Source organism: Durio zibethinus, chromosome 6, assembly GCF_047325235.1.
Source record: "Durio zibethinus cultivar Kanyao isolate XHJ-2024 chromosome 6, ASM4732523v1, whole genome shotgun sequence".
Lineage (NCBI taxonomy): Eukaryota > Viridiplantae > Streptophyta > Magnoliopsida > Malvales > Malvaceae > Durio > Durio zibethinus.
In genome coordinates, this window is record NC_143167.1 from 512,687 (window position 1) to 522,708 (window position 10,022).

Here is a 10,022-nt window from a genome sequence, read left to right on the forward strand (position 1 = left end):
TGAAAATTTTTTTTGATCTTACAACTAAAATTTATAACATTTCATTTTTATATTAAATCATCAAATTAGATTTTTTTGTCTTTTGTTTTTTATTTTTTACCAAAGTGTAAAATTTGACTAGTTTTTCCCCCAGCCTGTATGCAATTGGAAGTAGCATATTTAGCACTAGCTTTGTGATTTAACCCTGTTTTCCAGCTATAACATATCAAGCTAACCTACCATGAACCAAAGAACTTTGTCCTACAACCATAAGCTCCTTTTTGAATGTTAGAGAAATAAAATAGCAAGAAACATTTCCATCCAAATGTATACAAACAGATTGCATCTCATAAAGACAACTGGATCTAGAAGGTCGATGCACTAATCCTTTAGTGAAACAATGTGGATTGTACATGGAAGGGGAAAAACATTAGATCCATCCGCCATAGAGAGCCTTTTGCTTGCGACATGCACCCTGATATTTGAGCACATACTCGAGAAGGTTCTTTCAAAACCAGACCTAACACGTAAAAGGCAGGATCCCCTTGAAATGGTATAGTATTAGATGTCATACAAACGAGGAAAAGCAATGTTACTCGCAAAGAATCGCCGTGAACAATGGAAGCAACCATTTGGCAAGGTAATGCAAGTGAGGAAGAAAGAATTTGACAAGAAGAAATCATCGGATTACAAATGCTCAGGAAAAAGGGTCATTTCAACTTTGGCAGTGTTTCTTTCAATGGTTTTCAAGCTCCTCCATCAATTGCTATATTACCTACTCCAGCCTCCATGGCTTCCCTGTCATCCTTCTCTTTCCTTTCCTTTTCAGATGTATTATTATCTGTGTGCTGCTCAGGAGCAGTTATGGAAGGTTCAAGCAGCCGAGGACCCGCACTGATCCATGGATGGCTGAGGCATTGAGCTGCCGTGGGTCTCTTTTCAGGGACAAAATCAAGTATTGGAATGAGGAAGTCGGCCATGTCTTTAGCATCTTGCTCACTGAAATCATACTTCTCCATAAGCACCTTATTAAGAGGCCAAAAACGTAACCGACGGATATGCCTCAAGTCTCCATATCTGTTGAAGAAATCCCGGGAATAGCGCCCACCTAATGCAATCTGATGAAAAATTGTTAAGACATTCAAAAAGTGAGAATTGCGCGGGCAATACCTTAAAGTTTATGGTTTAACAGTGTGAAGCAGTCAAGACAAACCTTGTACACTTGAAACAACACACATATCAATTAAACAAAAAAGAAGACAAAAGGACGATGGCAAACATGCTCCTTTCAGAGAGGCATGTATAACAGTCTTACCTTGCGTGGCATCATTCCAAGAAGCTCCATCATCAATGCCAAGTGATCCTGCAAATAAGAAATATATGTCAATGGGGCGAAAAGAGAATGTCTAGTTGTCTACAGAACTTACAATAATATTCTTGAAAAAAAAAAAATAAAACAAAAACATGAAGAGTACGCAGGGCCCACCTCAACTTATAGTGGTCTTTCTATTTCTAAGAATTTCTTTATATTTTTCACCATTGCACAAATAGGACATAAGTAGGCAGTCACATGGTTGCCAATTTATTTTAGGATAAATAAAAGATTACTTCAAACATAAAATATAAGTAACCTTATTTGGTGTGCATCTAAGGCCGCTGAAAAGTTCCGAGGAAAATGAGTAATTGTCATTCACAGACATCCATAAAACAACTTCAAATGAAAGAAGCCTATCAGATTAATGTTTCTTGTTTATACTTTTTACAAGTGTTAAGAGAGAGAAGAAAAAATTCAGAGGGAGGAAAACAATAACTAAATTCTTCTATAAAAGCATACAATTAGTTTCTTTACGCATAAGCAGCAGCTTTGTTTTGCTGGGGGTTGAATAAAAAGCAAATGCCAAGCAAACCTAGGTTATAGATTTGATACTGACATATGTTGCATTATTACAGTTAACCTGCAAAAAATAGAAGCTAAACAAGCATAACAAAACCTCATTTATTACAAAATTATGGCTGGTAATAAAATCTAAGGTAAAAACATATAGAACTCATGTTCTTGCCCAATAAATTTCTACTATCATTTATCGTTCCTTTTCTCCTCTCTCTGTCCTTATTTACTGTGCATAAGGGTGATAAGGGTGTATGGATTACTTATGTAAATGCATTCAAATTAGAATAAGCAAGATGCATACAATCTTACAAGGGAAAAAAAAAGCATCAAGCAATGCCAGATCTAGTATGGTATAAATTGTTCTACAGATGATGGTGAAACTAATTCAAATACATGATTATCACACATGAAGAACCACAGTTATTAAGAGGCACATATAATTATTAAGTGTCCAATTAAGGAAAATAAAATTGTGAGATGGATGGTCAGAATGGTTTCTGCATACCTCATCTCGGTTATAGTTTTCACCACTGTGAGGATCAAAAAGAACATCACCAGCAGCCAGCTCAAAACAAATACAAGCAAAAGACCATAAGTCTGCTGATGTTGAGTATTTGGATCCAAGGATAACCTCAGGACATCTATACTGCCTGGTCTGAATATCATTTGTAAATTGTTTATACGTCCAACAAGCATTACCAAAATCAACCAATTTACACTTAGGATCAACTTCTGCTAACAGTTTTTCCCTTGTTGCACGACTCCCCCTTCTATGGCGCTCCTTTCCTTGGTTACCATTGTTAATTCCATCACTTTTTGTCTCATCTTTAACCACAGAACTATTTGCCTGCTCTTCACCAGAAACTTCATTTGATTTTGCATCAGCATTAGTGTCTTCTATATCACCAGTCTTGGAATCAGTCTTATTCTCCTCAGAAGCTTCCTTTCCTACACAACCTTGAGCTGCTTTCTTAGCCTTCTTCCGAATCTTCTTTTTCTGATTCCTGGTCAAATCTCCATTTAAACTCTTAATTTCTTTTGAAGCAACAGTCTCTGAGACAACCTTATCCTTTCTAGTTGGAAGGACTAGAGAAGCACCGGTTTTGGTAGGATCTCTCGATGGATCAATCATTGACAGTAGCAACACATTCTCTGGCTTCAAATCAGTATGAATGATTGAAAGTTCACGGTGCAAATAATCGAGACCCACTAGGATTTGACAAGAAATCTCTTTAACCATGTGAAGAGGAACTCCTCGATAATCACTATACTTGATAAGGGTCAAAAGGTTATCCCCCAAGTACTCAAAAACCATACACATATGCTGCCCGTTAGGCCCTGAATGCTTAAAATGATCCAAGAGCTTAACAACACACTTTTTATCATCTGGATCTCCCTCAGCTATCTGTTTGAGGATCTTTATCTCATCCATTGCTGCCTCAGTGTAGTGTTGAGCACTCTTTTGAATCTTCAAAGCTACATAACGCTACAAGCAATAAATTCTCATGTGATTAACGAGTAGGACCATAAAAATTAAATGGCAATGGCTGATCCAGTTCTACATAAGAAAAGACAAAATTTAACAAACAAAGCATCTTACAATCTAAAAAAGAAGCAGAACAACATATAAGCACATTGACAAGAATCATTATAGCAATGCCGCGACAAGAAAACAATCAGCAATATAGAGAAAATTATCTCTGATTGGCAAATGAAAGGCATCAAAGCAAATCTTGGACTCTTCACAACTTTAGCTGCAGAAATAAGACCCTTCAATTAACCAAAAGCAATGCACATTCCCACATCCTTACAATGATTCCTTTCATTGTTCTTAATAAAGCCAAATAAAAAATTCCACAAGAAAAATGAAATATACCCCCTTTTTTTTGTAACAAAGAAACAATGAACCAAGCCCCTACATCTTATACATGTATTTACTCATCATTCCAAGACCTGTTTCACCTTATTAATGATTAACCAGTTAAAACCAATGGTGAAAATCCCAACTCTTCTTTGCTCCTTTCATAATCCTTTTTCTTTGGTTTTTTATCTTACTTGGAAAGTTCAACCAACTCTAAATTTCCCTAGCTCTTTCCAATGTCCATAAAAAATAAAATAAAATTTTGACAAAAAGCCTATTAAAAAGAAGAGATAAAAAAAAACTCAAAAGCAATAAAAAGAAGAAGAAAATACCGATCTTTGAGTATCCCAAGCGAGCCAAACGGTGGAGAAATGACCCCAACCAAGCTTGCTTTGAACCACATAGCAACCATTCCTAAAAGTGTCACCGACACGCACCGCATGGTACCCTCCTCTTCTGTAATCCTCAGTCCCTTCATCTTCCGATGAGTAATCACTCACTTCACTTAGATCTCCATTTTTATCATCACCCATTCCCAAAACAAAAAAACAAAAAAAATCAAATTGGGTAGTTAAATTTACAGGCTTTGATTGAATTCAAATGAGTTTTCAGATTCAATCTGGAAAATTCAGATTTTATAAAACCAAAAAAAAAGTTCAAAACTCTAAAAATCGAGCAAAACAAAGAGGAAACTTTGATGGGAAATTTGAGTTAATGAAGAGAGAGAAAGGGTCAGAAGGGATTTGAAAGGTTGTTGAGATGAGAGACGATTAGGGTTTTTGGGCAGGATTTGCCGGGAAATTAAAGGAAGGAATTTTTATTGCAAATCTTTGGAAAGTGAGCGAGTGATGGCCCTTTAAGCTTTTGGGAGACGGGAGAAGTATTTTTGTGATTTGAGAAACACGCGCTTAAATATGCGTTTGTCTTTAGATTCAAGTGAGGTTGAGGCGGGTCCTAGATATTAAAGCGCGAGTTTGTAATGATATCATCTTGGCGCAATGGCGCCCCACACTTTGCCTTGTTGCTATGCTAATGGCCAATGGGCATTTCCCTTTTTTTTTTTTTTTTTTATAGTTTTTTTGGGTTTATTGACGGAGGTAATTCTTGTCACTTGGGAACTCAATGGCTCACAGGTGCCAATAGCATTAAGCTCCGATTTACGGTACCATCCAGTGCGGTGCGATTGACTCCTAAAATGCCAATGCCGTAGGAGCCTTTCGCACCACACTGGCTCTTGCTCCCAAACGGCTCCTTAATCGATGATCTGAAGCTTAATTTTGTGGTTGTTTAGTTCACAGATTCTCCGAATCCTACTATTTAATCTGTGAATTGAGAACTATAAGGATCGATCTTCAAATTCCTTTTATTGCACCCTCATTTCAAATTTTCAAAATTACTCTCTTATTTTCAGTCATGCACCTCCGGATCAAGTCCATTTGATGAGGCGGGGCGATGCAGTGGGGGCTCATCGCTGCACCACATTGCCTAACCAAATGGGACCATCAACGAGTAATGGACGACTAGAGATTATCAAGGAATAAGTGGAGGGAGTTGGATTCCGGGATGAGAAACTTGATTTATAAATTGTTCAAAGATATTTTTACTTATTTTGTTTGCAACTGATGACCAGAACAACTGATAATAATAGATTGATAATAAACTCTTTCCCATAACCATAGCTACCACCAAAGCCCCCGTCAAATTGTTCAAATTCTAGCAACAAGCATCCGATATCACTGATATCAATGTACCAAAAGCTAGCCACGTCTTTGGTTTTCAGTCCCATGGGTCTGCTACGAGCTTTTAATTTTTAAAGCTTGAAACTTTTCTTTTGGCCATCTTTAAGCTCGACACTTTTAGTTCAAACTTTCTTATTTCTTATGTGGAGGGGTATTTTAGGGATTTAGTAAAATAATCAAGAGTATTTGAAACTTTTCAAGTCCTATTCATGGGTGCTTATTTACCACTAGACCAAAAAGTTTCATTGGTGTTTGGGCTGGGTGGGGAAGGTGCAATCGGATCATTCACTTAATGGGCCTATACTTCCAGCCTGCTGTTGCTTCTATCATCTCAATAGCCTTCATTGGGTGCAGTAATTAAGTCTGCAAATGAACATCGTAGCTCATTTGGAAACAATGCTACTCTGCTGCTTTCACTGGAGTGCAAATTATGCTTGTCTGTGTCTGTTTGGTGAATTTGAAATCTTTTTCACTGGAGTGAAAAAATATTGTAATTTGTAAATGATTTTACAGCCGATATTTTACTATGACAAACATTGTAATTTAAGCAGAACAATTTGTCTTGATCATTAACAAAATTTCAACCAAATATGTTTTCTGTTATTTTATGCTGCCTAGATGAAAACAATTTTCTTTCCTTATAAATCTAAAACATTTATTTATGTCCATAGGTCGCATGTCACATCCACATGTTACATTCTGTTTTGATTTCTTAATGTTGGTCCAATATATATGTTAATTTTTTTTTTTCACTGGATTAAACGTTAAAATCTTAGAATTTGTGCAGATCAAATCATATGTGTATATAAATATTTTACTTTAACATTTTGGTTTTCACTATTTTTTATTTTATTTTATGTTATCTGTCTAATTTCTTTTTTCAAGCTACTAATGTTTCTTTCAGCAGATTTGCAGTGGGATGAGGAATATTCAAATGTTATTAGTAATTCTATTATGTTGGATGTTTCTATCCATGAATGATCAATAAAATCATCCATTATATTTCAAACAATAAAATAAAAATTTTCTTAAATATTATTTCCTTTATAATTTTATTATTTTCACAATTTATCAATTAATTTTATTGTCACAAAATATCCACTCGTGCAGGCAATGAAGTAGTTTTATTGGATAAATATATCTAATTACGAATAAATAATTTATTCAATGATAGGACCTTAGCTTATCTCATTGGGAGTTGGTTTTACGTTATCTTATATTGACCAAAACGAGACTGAAAAATGGAGACCCAAAAGTTTCCATCTTGGCAAGGAGTTGTTAGTATTAATTGACTACATCATTTATTGACTAATAATAAATTAATTTATAGTTTCAGTGGGTCCTCTGGTTTGACGAAAATAGTATAGCTATCTTTTAGTGAAACCCCTTTTTTCAAGTAGTTTGATCCAAATTTGATTTTGACAAGGAAATCCATTTGGTTGAGATTACGTTATAATTTGATTTCACTTACTACCACGTCAAAAAAATAAAAAATAAAAACAAAAGATTAATTCATATTTAAAATCAAAATAAATCATCAACTCATAAATAAAATTTATAAATTATTTATTAATAAAAATTCTAAAAATTTTAATATAAAAATATTTTAAAAATTTAAATTTTAATTGTTTGAGCCAACCCAAATTAGCCTCCCAAATCAAATTAAGAGCTACTCCTTAAATTTCTAAATGAAGTTGCCTAATTAAATTAGGGGAAAAAAAAGGGTGTGGTTAATTTTGCGAGGAACTAACTTAATCTCTAATCTTGGTCTTTTTTGGTTCATGTGGAAACGTGTGGTGAAAAGTAGGTAACAGAGAAAAATACTATCCTTCGCTGTCAATGAAAGATAACTTAGTGAACAGAATTTGTGCCAAAATCCCACAAAGGGTGAAGTATTTGTTCCATTCCTTCTTCCAATGGGTTTTTCTTCCTCGACTAAACTTGTTTATTCCATCAGTCACCTCAAGAATAATTAATAAAAAAAAAAAAATTGTATTTGTTCATTCCATCAATCTATCCCAAAAATAACAAGTAAAAAGTAAAAAAAAAAAAATTAATGTCATATATTAAATACTTATAAAATATAAATATTATTATATTATAATTCATCAAATATGAAAAATATATAATTTTACTTTTTAATTTATATATAATTTTTATTAAAATTTTAAATTATATCATTATCAATTATTACAATATATATATAAAAAAAAAACCTATCATCAAAAAAGTTTAACCGGGAAGTTCAAACTTTGAACAGTGAACGTAGACAAACTTCAGAGTGTCCAAAGTCAAAACTATAAAAAACAATAGTGAAAATTGTTCTATCGTTGCTAAAGGTAAGAATTGATGCTCAAATAAGTAAAACCAAGAAAATTTGTCTTGCTTGTTACAGCAAGCACCTTGTCTGGGAGTAATGGAATCTTTCCTCATGCAAAAAAGAACAAAAAACCAAACATGGTTTAGGATTTGTTTTCTTTGTGTATGAAAAAAAGAATGTTTTAGACTTCCATCATCGATCAATTAACATACATACATACATACATCATTCATATTTACATATACATTAACTTTGTGGCATCACGTTCCTTTTACCGTACTTTCTTTTTTTTATTATATTTTATTACATTATCAAAGTAAAATCTTAAAACAAATAAAAAAATTAATTTAAAATTAAGTATTTGATATCCTTTCACACTTCTTTAATTACTAAATTAAAAATTTGATGACGTATTTTCTTTTTCTACCTTATAGTTATTTTCCAACAAACAAATAGAATTTACCCTTTTATTTATTCTTTTAACATCCTCCAATATATGATATTTGATAAATGTAACGAAATTCAAATAACAAATAAATGAAGAAATATATAAAAATTTAGGCAATATGTTAATGGTATTACCATCAATACATGATGTTTAGTCTAATATGACATTTAATAAATTTAAATATTTATTTTTTTATATTACAAATTTATTATAATTTTTATAAAATAATAAAATATAAAAAGTGTAGAAAAATATCAAGATTTACACGTATTAAATTTTAAAAAATTATTAGACACATTATTAGTATAAATTTTTTTATATTTACAAATAGAGTTAAAAAATGATATATATATTTTTGTAATATATTTAAAATTTTAATAAAAATTTATATCATCACACTAACTTTAATTTTACTAATAAAGTTGAGAAATTCTACTAACAAAATATCAAAAAATTTACCTTCAGTTCATACCATTGCTGATTATTAATGGACAATGACCATTAGCATAGGTTTCCCATTTGCCTATGCCATTTCTATGAGATGGGAGAGTCAAAGGAAAAGATAAGCAAATGATAAAATACCTTTATAAAAAGTTACATCAACATTTAATATTTTAATTTATAATCACTTAAAAAGAAAAGTAAAAAAAAAAGTTCAGAGTTACTTTTCTTTTTTTTTTTTTAAGATGTCCAATGAAACGTGGAAAATGTTATATGCTGACCAGCGGATAGTCATATTCTTGATCACCTAGATCTCTGTATGCTACTAAAACTAGAGGTTTAAGTCAAAAGAAAAAAAAGATAAGATACGTAAATAATAAATTAAATTAAAGTAAGGATAAAAACTTTACTTTATAAAAGAATATATTTTATAAAAATTACAATTTAAAAATAAAATTTATATTAAAAATATTATAATTTGAACTTAAAACTTATTAAATATTATTTTAAAAAATAATTACATAATTCAACTAAACAAAACATCATATTCAAAAATCAAACTTTAAACAAGATTATTATCTAACCACTACTTGTTACTTTATACTTTACTTAACATATGCATTTACATAACACGGGAATAATTTTGAAACTTTAATTAAAAGTTTGATTTGAAAATTAAAAATTTGAATTAAAATTTTTAATAAATAATGTGTATATTTTATACTTTACTTAACACATGCATTAACAGAGTGCGGGAATATATTCGAAACTTTAAATAAAATGTTTGGTTTAAAAATTAAAATTTTGATTTTGATTTTTTAAGAAGTAATGTACATACTTATATTAATTTAGTTAAATATTAAGAAATTTAAACAAAGTCAAAATTTTGTTTAATAAAATAAATATCATGAATTATGGTCAAATGACTTAAATTTGTGTTTCCATTTATGCTTCATATTTTCAGATTCATTTTGTAACGAAACAATACAAAATGTTGAACTTTGAACAAAGGAAGGGATATGAAAGAATTTCCTCCTAAGTTATTATATATAGGAAAAAAAAGGGGTGAACAAAGAAGTCAGTCTTTTTTTTTTCTGTCAGAAACATTTTTTTCTTTCCCAATATCTCCAGAGGATCGGACGGCTGGTGGGTCCCACTAAGAAAAACCTTGTTTCGAAGTAAAAGCCGTTGGATCACGATCGTCTTAAAAACTTCTTCGACAAGTTTTGACTAGAAATTATTCGGTGTGCTCATGCTCAAGAAAAGATGCTGACTAAACTTTTTCCTATTGGTCGAAAGTCTCCAAGATTCAGGACCAGTGGAAACGTGCTCCGTCGGTGGAG

General features: G+C 31.8%; 1 protein-coding gene across 1 annotated transcript; it reads right to left on the reverse strand.

Annotated features, from left to right (window-relative positions):
* Positions 1-234: 234 nt before the first annotated feature.
* On the reverse strand, positions 235-4,855 carry LOC111284183 (uncharacterized). The gene is made up of 4 exons (XM_022872900.2): positions 4,064-4,855; positions 2,376-3,356; positions 1,295-1,342; positions 235-1,097 (listed from the first exon to the last, which is right to left on the reverse strand). Exons 1-4 carry the CDS (start codon positions 4,262-4,264, stop codon positions 726-728), a joined length of 1,602 nt encoding a protein of 533 aa, XP_022728635.2. The 5' UTR covers positions 4,265-4,855; the 3' UTR covers positions 235-725.
* Between the last annotated feature and the right edge of the window lie 5,167 nt (positions 4,856-10,022).